General features: G+C 54.9%; 1 protein-coding gene and 1 long non-coding RNA gene across 3 annotated transcripts in view; one reads left to right on the top strand and one right to left on the bottom strand.

Annotated features, from left to right (window-relative positions):
* LRRC75A (leucine rich repeat containing 75A) overlaps positions 1–13,470 on the bottom strand; it is a 42,446-nt gene extending 28,976 nt beyond the window's left edge. Inside the window, exon 1 of the mRNA XM_038536996.1 lies at positions 13,219–13,470. Coding sequence (XP_038392924.1) covers positions 13,219–13,470 — 252 coding nt within the window. The remainder of the gene's footprint in view (positions 1–13,218) is intronic.
* LOC111095904 lies at positions 425–4,147 on the top strand. 2 transcript variants are annotated; one of them, XR_005359574.1, is made up of 3 exons: positions 425–517; positions 1,225–2,321; positions 2,662–4,146. It is a non-coding gene; the product is annotated as an uncharacterized LOC111095904 (long non-coding RNA). The 2 variants fall into 2 exon arrangements; XR_005359575.1 differs by having other exon boundaries at positions 439–571; positions 2,662–4,147.
* Positions 13,471–19,728: the final 6,258 nt, after the last annotated feature.

Below are 19,728 nucleotides of genomic sequence, written 5' to 3'. Positions count from 1 at the left end.
AGGACAGGAGACACCCCAGGTTCCTGTCCTGGGTTAGATCTTCAGTCACTGTGTGGCTCTGGGCCAGTCATCCCCTGCACGGGGCAGCAAGCTCACCTACAAATGAGGGTCGCACCAGCTCATTCTTCCCGAAAAGTGAGCAGAGAAAGTAGGAGAGAGCAGAAGAGGGCCTCAGCCCCTGGAGATTTGGAACACAAGGAATTCAACAAATAACCATTTCCTCTCTCCTGTCCTATGTCTGAGCTTTACGACTTCTCTGGAAGGGGGCTGGTATTATGCACTGAATCTCAAACTTAGTTTCCGAGCCCCTCCCTCCTGCTCTCACACAGCATCTCAGTGGGGCTGGGATTCTGCAGGAAGCCTGGGGCCAGAGGGTTCCCGAGGGGCCCTGGCTTCTACATTCCAGAATTCTCAGCGCTTTGTCATCAATCCCAGAGCCCTCCTGATCTCTCCGCTTGGGAAACAGGCTGCATGAGTTGTTTATGCTTTCCGGGGAATGCATCTGGCCCTCTTGGTGGTAAATTTTGTCTGCGTTAGCTGAAAGTTCTGGTCCATTGTCAAGGGACTGTAGGTAATGACAAAGAGGCAGAGGAGTCACTTAGATGCTCCTGCTGGCTCTTAACATCCCGCTTTCCCAGTAGGACAGACTTCATAGCAACAGCCCGTTTCTCGGAGTGAGAAGCTCCAGATTGGAGGGTTGTCTCAAACAGTGAGCGAGTAGCAGGGACAGGAGGGCCCCAGAAGTTTCTAATGCCTTCTCTCAGCCACCAACCCATAGAGGACAAGGGTATTAGGGCTCTCCAGAGAAGCAGAACCAATAGGGCATGAGAGAGAGAGAGAGAAAGAGAGAGAGAGAGAGAGAGAGAGACTGAAGGAATTGCCTCATGAGATTGGGGGATCTGGCCAATCTGAAGTCTGTAGGGTAGGCCAGCACACGGAAGACCAAGGAAAGAGCTGATGTTACAGTCTAGAGTCTGAAGGCCAGCTGGAGGCAGAAGTCCTTCCGGCCCTGTCTCTCAAGGCCTTCAGCTGATTGGACCAGGCCCACCCACATTCTGGAGGGTCATCTGCTTTACTCCAAGCCTAGTGATTTCAATGTTAATTTCATCTAAATCCATTTGCAGTGACATCTTGACCAAAACTGGGTACCATGGCCTAGCCAAGCTGACACATGAAAGTAACCATCACGACAAACTGATGATCTTTACCACTTTAAATCTCTAGGTCAGAGCCAAGGCCCAGGCAAAGCCTCCAAGAAGCTGGGTGAGCAGAGATGAGTCACGCTGGAGAAGGGATCCAGCCTGAATCCAGCTCGCTCCCAATTGCAAGCAGGAAGTGGTATAGAGAGAGGAAGAGGAGATCCCCCAGGGTCCAGGGCTGAGCGTGAGGCCCTACCAGCACCTTCTCAGTCAGCCAATTCCCCCAAGACCTTTCAATTCAGAATCAATGACTTCGGTGGCCTGTCACCAAGGAGCTACATGTCATTCTCCGGGCAGAGGGGAGGGCAGAAGCTGGCCCAGGAAGGGAGCCACAGACGTGCTCTCTCAGGGCTCTGCAGCAGGGGCCCCAGTCAGGTGGAACCGTCCCTGTCCTAAAGTCCTGCTTCTCAGGGGCTCATCCTCCCTGAAGATGGAAGGACCAGGGCCACAGCCAGCAGGAGCAAAAAGGAATCCGTGAGACTTAGGGGCTGCAAAGGAAGGGGGGCCTTGGCCTGGTTTCTGGGAGGTCACTGAGTTTGTCCACAGCCTCCAGGGACCATGAGAAGGGCAGGTGGAGGTGGAGGTGAGAGGCCCAGAGCCACAGGCCCAGAGAAAGCTCAGAGCTTTCCACCAGGGCCATGGGCCTCTTCTTCCAGCCCGGCATCCCTTCATTCTGCCCATGGGATTTCCCTCGGTGGCCCTCCTTCCTCCAGAGCCTGGTCCAGGCAGGACACCGGGAACGCTGTGCTGCACACCTGCTCTGAGCGCCCAGCCAGCTGCCCCTGCCCCTCTGGGCTTCCCCAGAGCACCCACTTCAGGGTCCTTGCTCTTCCATCAGCCTCTCTCCGAGATGCTCATATGCCAAAAACATTTCTGTTCTTCTCACCCTGTGCGACGTATTCCCTACCAGCAGGGGAATTCTGGAGAGATGGGAATTCTTAGAACAGGTACCTTGGAACCTTTTGGTTGTCTGACTTTCCATATCCAAGAACTTTAGCCCATCCACACTTGGGATGGTCTCTGGGCCACCAGCAGTCTGGGAACCCCAAGGGCAAGGATTCTAAGAGTTTCCACCACAGAACTCCACAACTCCAGGAGGAAGTGGAGGAGAGAAGTCTGCAGGTGAGAATAAGAAGAAGTTCAGGAGACTGGCATATCTTCGGAAAAACTAAATTGAATGGAATTACTTCCAGGGGAGATGTAGAGGGTATTTACAGGGGATGGGAAGCGTCCAGACCTTATTTCCCCTAGAACTAAGAGAGGCAGGAATCGAAACAGTCTGGGAAAGTGAAGGGGAATTCCTGGATCGCCAGGACGTAGGAGGGGCCAGAGTCGTGGGAACCCAGCCAGGAAGGACACCGCGGTGCCCCTGCTTGTCCGCTGGTGCTCCTCACTGGGTCTGACTCCAGACCCCTCATGATATTTTGTTTAATTTTAATTTTAATTTAATTTAATTTTTTAGGATGTTTTTTATTCTGTTGAGGGCAAGAGTGTTGAGCAGGTACTTTAGAGAAGATGCCCAACTGCTCTAACTCCCTGATTTACGAAGAAGAGGGCAAGCATCTGGCTCAGAGGCAGAAGTCACGTACTGGCTGACATTCTCCCGTTCCCTGCCTTAGGTGATTTGGGAAGGCTGTTCGGAGGAGATGAGTGGGAAAGGGGTGGCCTCAGCTGATAAAGACTGAACTTTGGTGCGCTTTCGCCAAGGCTGCCAAATACAGTTGTACAGGGTGTATACTGCACAAAGGTGTGCGGGTGGGGCTGAACTCACCATGATTTGACTGACTCTGGCTCTGCCAATCACGGGGTGTCTCCTCTACCTCTCACAAAGGAACCGTATGGGCAAGGAGATGCCCTGCATCTCCCTGAAAGAAACCAAGGTGATGAGGCTTCCTTGGGTCACTTGGATTCACAGAATGGCCTCCACACCAACAAAGTCCTTGTTTCCTGAGGCTGCCAGGAGCAGAAGCATGGCCAAGGTCTAACGTGGGGGCAGTGAGCTCAGGATATGGTCCTGCCTCAAAATTATATAGTTCATCATAGTCTGAACCACCACTGTCTCCACATTTGACTTTAAAAAACAAGCTGTTGAAAAAAATGCCATTTGGAGGATGTGCTCAGAGGAACAGTGTTCCCCAGTCTTCCCCTCTCTGGAGGTCTGGCCTCCCTGTCTCCTGCCAGTTCATGCAACTGTGTGTGGACAGCCAGGGCTCCTGCCGTGTACAGAGTCCCAGAGCCCCTGAGGATGGGACCCAAAGCCACCAACGCCAACCCAAGACCCTGTGCAGGCCACGACTCCCCTCTGGGCCTGTCTGCACTTGCACAGAACATCTCAGCTCTGACTCCAGCAGGCTTTCTCACCGAAAAGAACCACAGGAACCCGTCTTTCCGTCCAATTCCTTCAGGGAGGGGGAAGGATCCAAGCCCCTTGGATCTCTAAGGACATTCAAACCCCAGCCCTTCCTGTTCTCCGGTGGCAGGGACTCAGGACCACAGCCAGGAGTGAGCCAACAGGACCGCAATAGGCCAAATGGTCAGGTAGCCCATGAGAGGGTGAGAGGCCTGGCCCAGCACCTGGCACCAGGTGGGCCTAGAACTCCTCCCTTGCTTCTTCCCTCTGTAGCCTCTGCTTTCTCTTGTTTTCTCACCTACTTAGGGAGCGAGTGACAGCCCCACGGGAAGGCCATCACGACGCCTCAGGAAGAGACAATTAAACCGATCTTGGAAAAGGCCTCAGAGTCACACTGAGTTTACTGCGTGACACTAGACTTTGAATCTTCAACACCTGGGTCCTGGCAGGTGCAAAGGAGGACTGACCATCCCCCCTCCACAGGATGGCCCGCCTGAACAGGGTCTGAGGGTGGGGAGGAGAATAGAGTCAGCAGTTAGCGGGTGGTGACACTGTCAGGACAGACTGTCCTGGGCTGCGTGAAGCAGCCTGGCGTTCCGCCGAGGGATGCCTGTCCTGGTCCTGTATCTGAGCCATGGGTACAGTACGGTGGGCAGCGCAAGTCTATTCACCAGGGGGGAAAATCAAAAAGACATGTTCTACTCGCAGCTGGGATGCCCCTGGGACCTCAGAGGCCTGAACAGCCACCCAGCTGACCACAACAGAGCCTTCCCTCCCCGGCAGCACCAGCGGCTCCTGCCCCCCTCTTCTCCAACCTGTCCACGGTCTGCATGGTGGGGGTGGGCCCTGCCAGGGGTGCTGGGACCAGCAGGCTGTGGCACAGAGCGTGCTGGGCCAGTCAGGTTGACGTCCAGGGTGGACTCTCCTGGCCTCTCTTCCACCCCCAGCACCACAGGAGGGAAGCCTGCCCCACTCCTGCCTCTCTGTGTGGGGCCTGAGCCCAAAGCGCCAGGAGGCAGTGACCGCAGGGACAGAATTAAGGACAGCAGGGGCTGTGGAGGCAGGTGGGGGGCAGGTGGCTCACATGCTGCTGCTTTCCCAGGCTATGAGTCCCGGCTCCCTGCAGGTGGGTGGCATGCTTGAGTGGGGAGGGCTTCCCATCTCCCCTTGGGGTCCTACCCCCTGCCTGGCAGCCCTCAGTGGGACAGAGGTGTCCTGCAAGCCTCCTTGGGCAGCCTGTAGCTGTGGGCGGTGACTCCATGGGGGGAGCAGCTGTGGAGAGGTGAGGTGCTGGGACTCCTGAATGCCCCCACTGCCATCCCCTCCAGCCACCCCTCTGGCTCTCTGCCCAGGCCAGCCTCTCTGCATCTGTACCCAAGTCAAGGACGGAGCAGGACCCTGACCAGCTACAGCTGACTCTCCACTCACTCACCGCCATGCACAGTACCAGCTGCTCCTCTGATTCCTCTAAAAATGAGCACCGAGGCCGACCCCACTTTTCCCACCTCTTCCTGGGACCATCCACCCCATGGGTGCTCAACAGTGTTTGCTGCGTGAAAGCACAAGCCCTGGCGTGGCCGGTTTGGAGAAGGTGCTGGGCAGGGGTCCTATCCTGAGGACAGGGGAGGCCCCTGGCTCTGCCTGGCCTGGGAGTCTAGGTCTCTGTGGGCAGCAGAGAGGCAGCAGGTCCCAGCAGGTCCTGGCCAAGCCTGGAGATGGGCCTGTTCTCCTTCCTGACTTCCGGGTGCAGGGCTCACAGGACAACACAGGACAACAGAGGCCTGCATCAACACTGGTCTTTGCTTGTGTGCTGCTGCCTGGAGCTACGTGAAGGTCTCCAGGTCCCCTGCTCTGGCCTCTGCCCCTGGAGCTGTGTGACTCTCTCCTCTGTCAGAGGGGGCATATGTCACCTAGGACATGTGACAGGGTGGCCTCTGCAGTGGCCAGTGTGTGGGGTGTATGGGGGTTAACCCCAGAGCCCCGGGGTGGGTATTTTCCTCCAGAAGCCTCTCCCTGTGTCCCCGGCTCTCCTCACACTGGTTGGGGACAAGGGAGTGACCTGAGGGCATGAGTGTGAATTTGGTTCAGGGCCTGGGAGAAATCAGTGAGCACAGATGGCAATGAACAGGTCTCTCTGCAACCACAGGCCTGGTGGAAACCAAGTGATGGTGGAAGCCCTCAGGGCCACCTCCACCAAACACCCCTTCGTTTCATAGATGGGGGATCCCAGGCTGAGAAGGGAAGTGGCTGGGCAAGGCAGGCTCAGAACTGAGACCAGAACCCAGGGCTCCTGACTGCCCGCGAAGGTGGCCGCCCCCACAGAGCCCTTTGTCTGGGCCAGGCCAAGCACCCACCCTGACACCGGCCTCTTGGGTCCTCACCATCCCTCCAAGCTGTAGGGAAATCCAATGACTGCTATTTCTCCTATCTGGTGGCCTGCTGCCTCCCCAGAGCCTAGAACAGTGCCTGGAAGACCAGGCACACGATTGTGGAAGACATAAACTAATTCTTTGCTGTCTTATTTTTGCTCATCCGCCTTTTCATCTTTTGCTACAATGATTACTCAATGCTTTCATAATATTAAACCCCCCCCGCCTTTTTTTTTTTTTTTTTTTTTTTTACTGTAAGCAATCTCCTGCCAATCTCCCAAGACTATTCAAGGAGCAAAACAAACACGGGAAAATGCTTTATGGACTAGAAAGCAACGTGCAGATGCAAGAGGTGCCTCCAACTGCCGGCCCTCTGGCCCAAAGCCCTGGAGTGCAAGATGGGGTACCCCCCTTCTCAACCTCCACCAGCCCCCCTGCTATCTCCCTGCCCTGGAGGGTGCTGCAGAAGGAGGCAGACTCACAAGAGGCAGAGTCTGCTTCCCAGCCCATCTGAGGACAGGAGGAAACACAGGAGCACAAAGAGGGGGGTGGGGTGGGGGACAGGGGACAGCCTGGAGGCCAGCTGGGACCTCAGACCCAGAGGGAGGTCACCTCTGCAGGCATCAAGCTCTGACACCCCCACCCCCCACCCTGAGCCGGACTCCTGCATCTATGCTGCTTCAGATAAAGTTAGAAACATCAAAATGCCACATCCCTTTGAGCAGCAGCCGTCAGCAGAACTCCATATGGCTGTAGCAGCCAGGAGTTGGAGGTAATAAAAGTTAAAAAAAAAAAAAATAAAAGCTGGGAAATGCTCCCGGAGAGCCACGTGGGCACTGCTCAGGGCCGGTGGGCGGGGTGGGGAGGGGAACAGGCAGCGAGCCGCCTCATCCCCCCACGCCTGCTCCGCGTGTGCCAAGGTCACCGTTCTCAGGAGGACAGCCAGCTCCTCTAGTGCCAGTGAGCCCGCGATATGGTGACTGCGTCTATTTTGGACAGCTGGGCTCCTCTCCCACCCTCCCAGTTTCTCCTAATGAATGGGACCGCCAGCGGGGCTGGGGGATGGGGCGTGTGGCCGTGTGGGTCATTAGTCTTATCGGTCACCCGCAGCACTGCTCTTGGAGGGAAAGAGGGGGCAGGTGGCTGGCAGATCCCCTCCTTAAAGTGGGGATCTCCTGAGACGATGACCTCGCCCCTTGAGCATCCTCGGTGGGGAAGCCAGAGAAAGACCCTGATCACCTGGGTGACCCTTCTGCAAGGTGGCTCTCGGCTGCAGGAGGACTGTGGGGTGCAGAGCGGCCTCTGGCACCCACCCTGGGAATGGGGAGCAGTGGCAGTGTCAACTCTGCGGGTTACTGGAAGGATAACCTGGCCCCATGCTTGGAGTGGAAACGCTCCAGCAGTCTGAGCCAGACCAGGCTGGCTCCTGAGAGGAGTACCAGGGGCAGCAGTCTGGGGGAAGTATGCTTGAGAAGAAGTTTAAAATCCATTTGATAAGGATTTCTTGAAAACCCACTGTGTCTAGTACATGATCTGCGGCATCTGCCTGAGAAAAGCGCACAGGGAAAGGGGGTGGGGCCCAGCACACACAAGGAGGGGTAGCAAGGTGGGGTGGGTGTCCATAGATGGACCCTACGGTATTTTAGGAGCCCCGCAGACAAAGAACAAAGCAGATTTGGGTGATCTCCAAGGAGGTGGGCATTTGTTCCAGAAAGCAGGCCCTCCCACTCCACCAGACCTGAAGCCCGGGCAGCTGGCCCAGCTCCAAGCCCTGCTGTGGCGGCTGGCCATACAGGGGCTGCCGTGTCTCTGGTCTTGTAAACCAGCAAGGCAGGCCCTGGCACAGGGTTCCTTCTGGATCGTTGTAACTGGAAATGCCTGTGCCCAGCCCAGTCGGAGAGAGGTGGATTTTAAAAAGGAAGGTTTCTCTTTGTGGACAAAATGAACATGATTCAGCATAAGCAGCAGATGAGGAACGTGGCAGCCAGGCTCCCCCTTCGGGCTCGGCTCCCCGCCCGCCACCTCGGCAGGCAGAGGCTCCAGACCGCACCTGCAGGATGGGATCCCTGGGGTGCCCACGGGAGGCCGGGCACTGGGCCACTCCTCTCTCCAAGAACACCACCACCTGGCAGGCTGCCAAGAACAGCCAGGCCCCGAGGCCATCGCTCCCAGACATCCAAGCGCACAGAAGGCCAACGTGTCAGATCTCAGGCCATACGGGTGCACTTCGTAAATAAGCCACCAGATGTACAGCAGTGGCTGGGGATTCAAGGGCTTTCTGAGGACACATGGTGACAGTGGTGGCGGATGCACATCTTCACGGTGCACAGACTTATTAAAGAATGTCACAGGCCTGTGGGGGTTCAATGCCATGCCAGGGACAGAGGCAGTGGCGGCAGGGTCTCCACACCGAGGAAGCACATGACATGGTCTGACAAAATCTGTGTCAGGTGAAAAACTACGGATGGTTAAGTGCTACCCCGTGTCGTGGGACCTGAAAGGCAAGTGAATCTCAGAGCCCAGGGCTGACATGGAAGCTGGCCTTGGAAAGGCAAGGAGCATTCACCGGAAACAAGGAAAGACATTCCTGGTCAAGGCCAAGGGTGGGGGACCTCCCTGTTTGGTGTCTGGTGGCCTCCAGAGCTGTTCACAGAAAGAGATCTTCTTAGAGGAGAGGGTGTCAGAGGAAAAAGATGACCTTCAAAGCCCTTTTGTTCATCTTTTCTGCTTCCGGGTAGGAAATACCTGTCCAGCATCCAGGTCCCCAAGGAGCCTCTAAAGGCTTCTCTGCCACTCAGCCCCCTTAGGAAGCAAGTCACCCTAGGCCCTGGTGGTGGGGGGTGTTCTTTTTTTTTGCCTTAGCTGATGTGGCTCATTCCCCATCTAGGGTATAAAGTGAACCCAGGCCTGCCACCCTGGCCACAGCAGACTGAACCCAAGCCATGTCACTGGGTGGGACTGAACAGGCTAACCCTAGAACAGCTGTGCCCAGTATGGCTGCGCCATACTGAGTGGCAATAAACTGCCCTAATCAGATCCTCTGTGTGGGAGAGCAGTGAGGCTGGTGAGCATGAGGAGGCAGGCCACTGCAGCTTGGTGTATCCTGGGGAAACTGACCCCACATTCCAGCGTCCCATGAAGCTGGCCAATGACCCAGTCTGCCATCTGTGGGACTCAGAGGGATGGCTGGGCTGAAATGGTGACAGCCCATCTCCCACATATCCTGGTATCTGCCCTCTCTGCATGACTAAGGGCACTTGATCCTCAGGGCCCCTGAAGGACGGCCAGCCTGAGCCTAAGGCTTGGGGAGCAGCCTCTGGGGAAAGGTCAGGCTTGCAGGAATGGAGTCCAGGGACGGGGAGAGGAATGACCTCCTCTATCCACAGCTGGCTTCTTTCGTCCCCATGAGTTCCCCACGCCAGACTGCTTCTGAACTTGCACTGAACTTTTTTTTTTTAAACAATTTTATTTATTTATTTATTTATTTATTTATTTATTCATTCATTCATTCATTCATTCATGAGAGACACACAGACAGAGGCAGAGACATAGACAGAGGGAGAAGCAGACTCTCTGTGGGGAGCCTGATGTGGGACTTGATCCCAGTACCCCGGGATCATGACCTGAGCCAAAGGCAGACGCTCAACCACTGAGCCACCCAGGTGTCTCTGCACTGAGCTTTTAAAATTTTTTTTTTTTTAATTTTTATTTATTTATGATAGTCACACAGAGAGAGAGAGAGGCAGAGACATAGGCAGAGGGAGAAGCAGGCTCCATGCACCGGGAGCCTGATGTGGGATTCGATCCCGGGTCTCCAGGATCGCGCCCTGGGCCAAAGGCAGGCGCCAAACCGCTGCGCCACCCAGGGGTCCCCTGCACTGAGCTTTTGATCCAGAGGGATCCCTGGCCAGGTAAACCAGATCCAAAACCCCTCTGGGCCTGGGCCAAGAAAGGGTACCAAGACCCTACCCGTAGCCTGGCCAGACCCAAAGTAGGGCAGGTTCTCTTGTTCTTATTGCCATGAGAATGTGCCTTGATTTGCAGAGGCAACTTGACTTCAAGTACTTTGTAGCATTTGCTCTGCTCAGCACCCCAGACACTCTTTAGGAAATGAGGAAATACATACAACTCAGAGAGGTCATCTGCTGGGCCCAAGGTCAAAGCTAAGACCGGAAGGCAAGCTCCTTGAGCTGACCTTTGGGCTTGGGCTCTTCTCATGATGACCCTGCTCCTAAAGATATAGGGATCAACCTCCTTCAGGGCACTTCCTGGCACCCTGCCTGAACCCCTGGCCACAGCTCAGGATTGTTAACAGTAAGTAAAGCCTACTGATACTTCACCAGCAAGTGACAAGTACAGACTGACTCTTGAGTCTCCAACCGTGGAAACTACCCCTCAGAGGCAAAAGAGGGGCATTCATAGGAAGTGACACCAGCAGCTACTACAAACTGCCACACAAGAACCCCGAGGTCCCTCTTTCCATTCCGGAGCCTGTAGCAAATCATGAGGTGGGGAGGGGGGATGCGGGGTACCAGACTGGAGCCTATCTTGAACTTGGGGTCTATGAACCCTCGGAAATTCTTGCAAGGTTGTCTGCGTTGGTGCATTGGCCTAGGAAGAGTGTCCATAGCTCATTCAGGGCTCAAGATGCTGGAGGATGGAGGCTAAGAACCCTAAGAACCACAGGGCTTGAAGATCCCAAGTCCCCTCCAACCCTGGACCTCACTGCATAACCAAACCTGGCAGCTAAACACACACTTTCCAACATAGGAGAAAGCACCTTGAAAAAAAAAAAAAAAAAAAAAAAAAAAAAAAAAAAGAAGAAGAAGAAAAGGAACCAAACCCAAAACAACCCAGGGCTATTACAGTCCAGTCCTGGCTGCTACCGGTCTCTACTGGTTCTGTTCACCTATGCCTGCCCTGAGGGGCTGGGCCAGCATCCCCGCAGGACTGCACCCCCTGAGCTCTGCATTCACCCATCTTTGCCTCCTGTCTTACTAAAGATGTTCTACCTGGCCTGACCCCGGGTGACTTCCTGTCTCTCAGTGGCTGCTCATTCCCTTTCTGAACATCACCACCTCCAGATCAGAGGAGCAAACTGGAAAGGAAAATGCAATTTGGGAGAAAGAGCCACTTCAGTGCACAGCACAGATCCAGCTCAATATTCCTCTAAAGAGCATCAGGGTCCTAGAAAACCGCTTCTCTGTGTCTCACGGACATTTGGGCACCAGGGGCTCCCAGGTGCTCTCACACCACCCAGGGCCCTGACCATTTCCTGAAGAAGCCCTGATCTGTAGGTTCCAGGTGACAGGGCAGGCCCGTTGGGGCAGGCCCATGCTGACTCCCAAGAGACCTACAGACCGCACCCACAAGCCAGAGGTCAAGGGGGCCCGACACACAAGAGCTGGAAGGCATATTATCCTGCTGCTTTCACAGAAAAGGGGAAAGTCTGATGAACCCCATCCTGCCCCCCCCACAGCCCTTCCAGGCCTGCCCCTGAGAAGAGTGTCAGGCCACAAACAAGACCAACATTTTTCAGGAAATGCTCCCTGTCTCAGGACCCTGTGAGGCCACAGGAACTTACCTACTCTCAAAAAAACCAGGGAGAAGTTCAGCCTCAGGATGGGGAACCACACTCAGTTTCAGAGGGACTGGAGGAGACAAGGTGTGTGCGAACTCCTGCGGGCCGTAGGCAAATGGCCCTCGAGAATGCTGGCTTTACTCTGTTCTTTTCCCTCTAAGCAGGGCTTGTCTTGACCCCCACCTGTCAGCCCTCTCCATTCCCCTGTACCCCCCTGAAGCGCTCGCCCTGGTGCTGGGGGGAACGACACATGATCAGTAGTAGAACCTTCTTACTGTCTAGGGCAAAATGGGATACAAGGGTCTGGAAAATGCATCATTCTGTTTGAAAGCATAAGAGTTTCCACAGAGGCCAGACACTGGTTTCCAATTTTCAAAAGACACAGAAATACACAACTGTTAAAGTTACCTTGTGCATAATGTCATCTTTCTTTGATGATTCAATTCAGAGAAGAACCTAGGGATCCAGCAGCATCTCAGGCATTATTCTGGATGTTGTTTGGAATAAAGGAAGGCAGGAGCAGTAGCCCCACATCTTTTCCCAAGAACTCAAGCCTCTGCTTCGTTCTTCTCCCTGTGCAGCACGCACCTTGGGAACAGCACTCCAGACACAAAAGGTGTGTGCGTGGGGGAAGGGTGCCACACAATCCTGGAGGGATGTGTGTCTGATTAGAGTTTTGGAGCTTCTACAAGGAAGGCGCTATTGCAGCCTCTTTCATTGGTGATAGAAAAACTTCAGAAAGGCCACCTGAGGTCCCCCCTCCTGGGTTCTGCAGTGGACCCCACCACTAATGGGGTCAACGGAACAGGAATACGGGGCCTGGACTTGGTCAGCCCCCAAAGCTGGGCCAAGACAACTTGACAGTGATGCAAGAGGGGTACCCTCCTGTCTCTCTCACTCAATAAAATCCACGGAACAGGGGACCTCCTCCCCTCTCTCAAAAGAAAGTGAAGGAGGAAAACGAGCAGAGAGGTGGATGACAGCATCGGTCCAGGGCAGCCCCAAAGCAAAGGGGACTGGCTGGATCTGCAAAGTCAGGCCGTAACCAATGGGACAGGGACAGGAACAGGCTGAAGGCAGAAGTGCCGGCCGCCTCCTGAAGTTCCTGCAGCTCCTGCAGCCAGGTACTCACGCAGAAACCCAGCCAGCTGCCCCCTCCCTCCTCTCCACCGCTCAGCAGGGGCTCGGGGCTGAGCACCCGTCGAAGTAAGCCAGGGAGATCCACGCTGTCTCCCACCTCAGCCGCAGTCCAGGATGCCTCCCCGGTGGGCAAATGACCTCGGGACTCGCACCTCACCAGCCCCACGGCTGTGCCCTTGGACTCCCCCTGGGGAAACCCACGGCTGCGCATTCCTGGAGGACCCTCGGTGACTGCCAGCCGAGAGAGGGGAAGACAAGCGCCGTGGCCCAGCCCGGCCATCCCTCCCCGCACCGCGCCCACCGACCATCCTTGGGACCTGCCTCCCTCCCTGCCCGTGGAGGAGAGAAGCGGGGACATTATTCCAACAGGTCCCCTTCGGCCGGGCCTCACCGGGCCAGCCTTCCTCCGCCCCGCCCCGAGGCCTCAAATTCAGCGGGAGCGCCAGGCACCTGCTGCCAGACCCGCGGCATCCCCGCCAGAGGGGGCCCTGGGCGGTGCCCTCGGCGCTCCGGGCCTGCTCCGCCAGGGGCGGGTGCTCCCGCGGCCGGCGCCCCCCGCCCCCCCCCCCCCGCGCTCACCTGGCGCAGGTGCTGCAGCAGCGTCCCCGCCTCCTCCCGCCGGCCCTGGCGCACCATCCGCAGCAGCTCCTGGACCATGCCGACGCGCCGGTGGTAGGGGGGCAGCCCCGCGCCCGCGCCCGCGCGCCCCGCCTTGTCCCCGGCGCGCAGCAGCAGCGACGCCCAGAAGTCCGGCCGTTCGCGGCGGGGGCCGGGCGCCGCGCCGGGGCTGGCTCTCTCGGCCAGGCTGCCCTTGGTCTGCCGGGTGCCCATGCCGCCGCCGCCCGCCCTGCCCGCGCCCGGCCGCGACGCCGCGGCCCCGGCCCGCCGCCCGCCCCTCGGCCGCCCGGGCGCGCCCGCCTCCCGCGCGCCAACTTTGGGGGAACTGTTGCGCGCGGGCGGCGCGGGGGCGGGGGCGAGCGGCTGCCCGCGCTCCCCTCGCTCCTCCCTCCGCGCTCCCCGGGCGCGCTCCCCGGGCGCTCGCCGCCCGCCGGCCCCGCCCCGGCCCGCCCCGCCCCCGGCTCGGGCTCCCGCGCCCGCCCCCGCCCCCGCGCCCGCGCCCGCGCCCGGCTCCGCGCCGCCGCCGCGCGCCCCCCGCCCCCCGCCTCCCGCCCCTCCTCCCCTGCGCTCCCCGCCCCTCTCCCTCCCGGCGGGGGCCTCCGGGCGTCCCCGCGGCGGCGTCCCCGGCACCGCGCCCCCTGCCGGCCGCCGCGGGGGCGCCACCCGGGGCCGGGGCGCGCGGGCGACGGGGATCCTCGCTGCAGGTCCCCGCAGGGTCCCCAGCGGCTTCCACGACCGCGCGCGAGGGTGAGCCCGACGAGACCGGGAAACTTTGCAGCTTGAGGGGTGGGGTCGCAGCCCCAGAGTCGGGTGTCCCAAAGTGGGCTCCTCTGCGCCTCGGCGGCGCCCGAGTGCTCTGAGATGCTGGTGAAACCCGCAGGCCCCTGGGCCTGGCCCCAGACCCCAGAATGAGAATCTCCACGGTGGGGCCTGGGGATCTGCATTTTTAGCCAGCCTCTGGGCTGATTCTGATTTCTGCTCCTGTGACACCTCGCCTGCCGTGGAGGGGACAGGGGGAGGGCCGGGTGATGGCAGGGTGGTTGGTGCACAAGCTAGAAACTATGTGCAAGGTTGTGTGTTGTGTGCGTGCCCTTTTATGGTGAAAGTCCGTCTGGTGCTTCCATTAGGCTCTTAAAGGGTCTGGACCATCAAGGTGTGAAGAACTACTGTCTCCTCGTGTTCTTATTCACTGCCCTGGAGAAAGTTCCCTGGGTCCTTGCAAGAAAAGCAGAGGTGTGCCTGCAGGGAGGCCCAACTGCACAGCCTTGCTGGCCCCCTCCCTCTGCCAGGACTAGACCCTAAGGGATCAAACCTTGGGAAGGTCTGATGGTGCTTGGGAAGCCAACCAGGGCCCTGCCAGAGAGAGGGCTAAGGCCGTTGGGGGACCCTCCCTGCCACAGAGCACAGAGAGCATGCTGGTAGGCGGTGGTCGTAGCCCTGGTGTCACCTGCAGGGGCTGCAGCAGGGCGCGCAGTGGTGTGCACTTGCCCTGACCCAGGTGCTGGCAGCTGCTTTAATGGAGAGGACAGTGTGAGCCACAGGGACACAAGAGCAGTTCCCGAGTCAGAGAGAGCTGGAGCCCGGCACACACTGAGCACTGAGCATCAGGCAAGTCCTCAGCTCCTTCCTCTGTCACATTCAGGTAAGAACACTATGTCAGGAATTGGGGGAGTAAAATGAGGGGGTGCAGGAGCTCCAAGCAGAGTGCAGGTGTTCTGCAAAGGACAGTTCCTATCCCTACTCTGTGAGCACCACCGGGTCTTCCCACAGATGTTTTCTCTGCCAACCCCGGGTACCTGGAGGATGAAGCTTGTATCTCCCCCAACAGGCTTCCTTTTCCTTTTTTTTTTTTTTTTTTTTTAATTTTTATTTATTTGTGATAGTCACAGAGAGAGAGAGAGAATGAGGCAGAGACACAGGCAGAGGGAGAAGCAGGCTCCATGCACCGGGAGCCCGACGTGGGATTCGATCCCGGGTCTCCAGGATCGCGCCCTGGGCCAAAGGCAGGCGCCAAACCGCTGCGCCACCCAGGGATCCCAGGCTTCCTTTTCCTTTGGACACCCTGCTCCATGGAAGCTTCACAGGCCTGAGAACAACACCTTCCAAACCAGCCTGGACCTTTTGTGCATAGAACACAGCTGTTGGCATCTCCAAAGAACCCCGGGCTGGGAAGGGTGCCTCTCATCTCTGGTCTGCAGGTCTGCCAGGCAAGGTGGGCGCCAGGGACAGTTGCCTACCAGACCTCTCCCTAGGGACCATGGACTCCACCCACCTGGAGGCAGGCCACAGTCTGAGCTGGCAGGTTGGCCTCCTTGAAGGCATATGCCATCTCGGTGGAGGAGGGTCCCTGCCAGCCCCTCACCTGGCATCTGAAAGTCATCCTTTTCGTCTTCTTCAGAGACCTGATTCCATCTTTCTTCTTCTGGCTCTTATTATTTATGTATTTATTGGTTTTATATATTTATTCATGAAAGACACAGAGGCAGAGACATAGGCAGAGGGAGAAGCAGGCTCCCTGCGGGCATCCAATGTGGGGCTCAATCCCAGGACTTCGGGATCATGACCTGAGCCAAAGGTGGATGCTCAACCACTGAGCCACCCAGGTGTCCCTGCTCTTATTTTTTTACTCAGCTTTGCCCTCTTTCCTGGCTTGTTCTCTTCAGCATATAATCTGCTCAAATCTCATCCATCTGTTTACAGAGAAAACTTTCATTTGCCCCGTCCCCTCTGGTCACCAGTGCCACACCTCTCTCTTTCCTTTCCAGCTAAGCTTTTTGGAAACATATTTATTGAAGATGTTTACTTCCATTCACTCTTCGCCCACTGTGGCCACACTATGTCATTGAAATGTCTCTGCCAGTGACCTAGTTGCTAAGTTCAGTGGCTTTCTTTCTTTCTTTCTTTCTTTCTTTCTTTCTTTCTTTCTTTCTTTCTTTATTTCTTTCTTTCTTTCTTTCAGAGAGAGAGACTGCGCATATGTGCAAAGCACAGAGGGAGAGGGAAAGAGAGAATTTTTTTTTAAGATTCTATTTATTTATTTGAGAGAGAGAAAGCATGAGCAGGGAAGAGGGGCAGAAGGACACGGAGAAGCAGACTCCTCCCTGAGCACAGAGCCTGATATGGGGCTTTATCCTAGGACCCTGGGATCATGACCTGAGCCAATATCAAGACTCAGACGCTTAACCTACTAAGCCACCCCAGAGCCCCCAGGCTTCATCTTATTTGACTTTTAAGCAGTATCTCTTCCTGCTGTCTACTTTGTTGTTTTTTTTCTCCCTTTATTTTATTTTATTTTATTTATTTATTTTTTATTGGAGTTCAATTTGCCAACATATAGGATAACACCCAGTGTTCATCCCACCAAGTGCTCCCCTCAGTGCCCATCACCCAGTCACCCCAACCCCCCGCCCATCTCCCTTTCCACTACCCCTGGTTCGTTTCCCAGAGTTAGGTGTCTCTCATGTTTTGTCACCCTCACTGATATTTTTACTCATTTTCTCTCCTTTCCCCTTTATTCCCTTTCACTAATTTTTATATTCCCCAAATGAATGAGACCATATAATGTTTGTCCTTCTCCAATTGACTTATTTCACTCCGCATAATACCCTCCAGTTCCATCCACGTCAAAGTAAATGGTGGGTATTTGTCGTTTCTAATGGCTGAGGAATATTCCATTGTATACATAGACCACATCTTCTTTATCCATTCATCTTTCGATGGACACCGAGGCTCCATCTACTTTGTTTTGATTGCAATGTTACTCACTTGGCTTGTAAGGCACTACTCCCCTCTAGGTTTTTTTCTTGAGGTCATCTGGGAGCTCCTTTTCTTATCCTCATCCTTTCCATGTTGGCATTACCCAGGGCATGCCCCTGACCTCTTCCCAGGCGATGTCATTTTTATACCCATGGCTTTACCTGCTATGCACACACTGATGACTCTTAAGTTTCTCTTTCCAACTTAGAAGTTAATAAGTTAACCTGTCATCGATTCATCGATGCCGGCAGAAGACGAGACTCCCAGGTCCGAGACTGTATTACTCAGGCACATATGGCGCATGGCATGAACAACAGCATATTGCATCAATTCCCCTTGCCTTGGAGTCCCATGGGGGCAGCATGATGGGCCCAGCTCTACAAGCAGTGGATTTGCATCACCGAGGAACACCAAGCTTGGGAATCCATAGCTCGTGTAGGAAGCAATAAGCAGGCCTAAGGGGGATACCACCTTGTCTCTCAAGGTTGCTTGCTGCAAAGACAATACTGAGAAGCGGCCCCGGTAAAGAGCGGCCAGGGTCTTGCCCTCTTGGCGACATGGCAAGGTGCAGAGTGCAAACGATTGGAGAATTAGCTTTTCCAACAGTGGGCACTTCATACTCAACAAATGAGTACATCTTCTTCCAGGCCTCATTCCCCACCTGCCTACTCCTCTCTCTGCTTTCTGTTAGTTGCGGTCAGCCAGAGACCCTGGAGTCATTGTGGTCTCTGGTCTCTCTCAGGCTCTGCATCTGGTCAACCACATCCAGTTAATGATGCTAAGGACAGTGGCTTTCATTCATGCACGTTCACTGTGTGGTCGGGCTCAGGCCGTGTTCCTTGTGTATATTGTGCACTGTCACCCTTTTGACAGCTGTGAGGTCTGTTTCGTCATTGTCCTGACTTCACAGGTGAAGCAGTGGAATCTCAGAGAGGTTAGCTGAACTTGCTCACAGATGGTGAGGGGCAGGACTGGGGTCCACACTTAGGTCTGTCTGATTCAGAAGCGTATGTTGTTAATGTTACTTTGTATCATTTATCCAGCTGTTTAAATATGGTGTCCTATGGCCACTGCCTTGTTGAGCATCTGTCACTTTTCACCCCAATCATTGGATGACAATAGTCTTCTTTCTAATGTGTCTCCCCACCTCTAGTTGCTCTTTCCAGCATGTCTCCCATGTGGTGGTTGGAGCCATGACTATAAAGGCAACTAACTCTGTCTCTCTCTCATTCTCTCTCTCTCTCTCTCTCCCCTCCTCAGTAATTCCTATCACTTTAGGTCCAAACTACTTAACATGGCAATCAAGTCTGCCAGGTGCTACACGGTCCTCATACCCTATGCTTCGGCCATCATTCCATATGGCTTACACCTCTCCCAAGATGGCGCACACTGCACTTTGCACACACAGCATGGTCTTCCTGGGGGATGTCCATCACCCCCTCAAGAGATGCCTAGTCATCCCTGAAGATCCAGTGACTCTAATTCCCTGCGAATACCATAGCATATCTTGTACAATGATCTACTGTTCATTGGCCTGTGCTGTTCTGCCTGGAGCATCCTTCTTCATCTCCTCATTGGTCTCATCCTTTAGACTAAACTTGGGTATCACTTCCTCATGGATGGCTTCTGAATTTCTCCTGCTTCCCACCAGCTAAAGTTAGGTGTCTATCTTTCATGTTCTTCAAGTCGCACAGCCTGTGCCAGACGTAACTGTAATGACCTATAAGCATCTCAAGGGCAGGACGTCTGTCAACACCTGGCATGGTGGAGGAACTCAGAAAATACTTGAATGAAAAAAACAAAACAAAACACATGCTGCCTCCATTGTGTTAGCCTAGTGCCAGGAATTCTGTACATGGCAGGTGCTCAACAACATGATTTAATGAACCACAAAGATAATTGTTTATGTTTGTTAAAAAACAATTTTTTAAAAAATAAAAAAATATTTTATTTATTCGAGAGAGAGAGAGTGAGTGCACGAGAAGGGGTGAGGGGCAGAGGCAGAAGCAGACACCCCACTGAGCAGGGAGCCCGATGTAGGCCTCTGTCCCAGGACCCCAGGATCATGACCTGAGCTGAAGGCAGAAGCTTAACCAACTGAGCCACTCAGGTGCCCTTTTGTTGTTGTTTTTTAAAGGGAAATAGATCACTTTATTAAGAGAAGATCATGGAATTTATCTTTTTGGCCATTCTCTTTTGAGCAAGTACTTTTTATTTTTATGTATGTATGTATTTATTTTTTTATTCATAGAGAAGGAGAGAGAGTGCACAGGTGTGCACAGGGGTGATGGAGGGTGGTAAGGAGCAGGAGGAGAGAGAGAATCTTAAGAAGGCTCCATGCCCAGCGTGGAGCCCAACTTGGGGCTCAGTCTCACCATGCCAAGATCATGACCTAGGCCGAAATCAAGTCAGACACCCAGGTGCCCCATAAGCAAGTAATTTTTGTATCATGGGAAGCACTGGCCTTTTCTCATCTTCAAACCTGGAATTAAGGAATTCACATTATGATTTCCCTTTGAACATTCATTTCAAGTTTCATGAGTTTCAATTCATGAGTTTCTGCTCATGTTGTAGGAACTTGAAGTGCCCAATGGAGTTTCAAGTCAGGTTATGTGAATGTTGAAATCAAAATATCTAACATATGGATCCACCAGTAAATACTTTTTTCCGGTACGTCAGTCTCTTGATTGGTTCTATATTGAAACTTGATGGGTT

This window comes from Canis lupus, chromosome 5 (assembly GCF_011100685.1).
Source record: "Canis lupus familiaris isolate Mischka breed German Shepherd chromosome 5, alternate assembly UU_Cfam_GSD_1.0, whole genome shotgun sequence".
NCBI lineage: Eukaryota > Metazoa > Chordata > Mammalia > Carnivora > Canidae > Canis > Canis lupus.
Note: the sequence above shows the minus strand (reverse complement) of the source record. Positions and strands in the feature narration are given on the sequence as shown.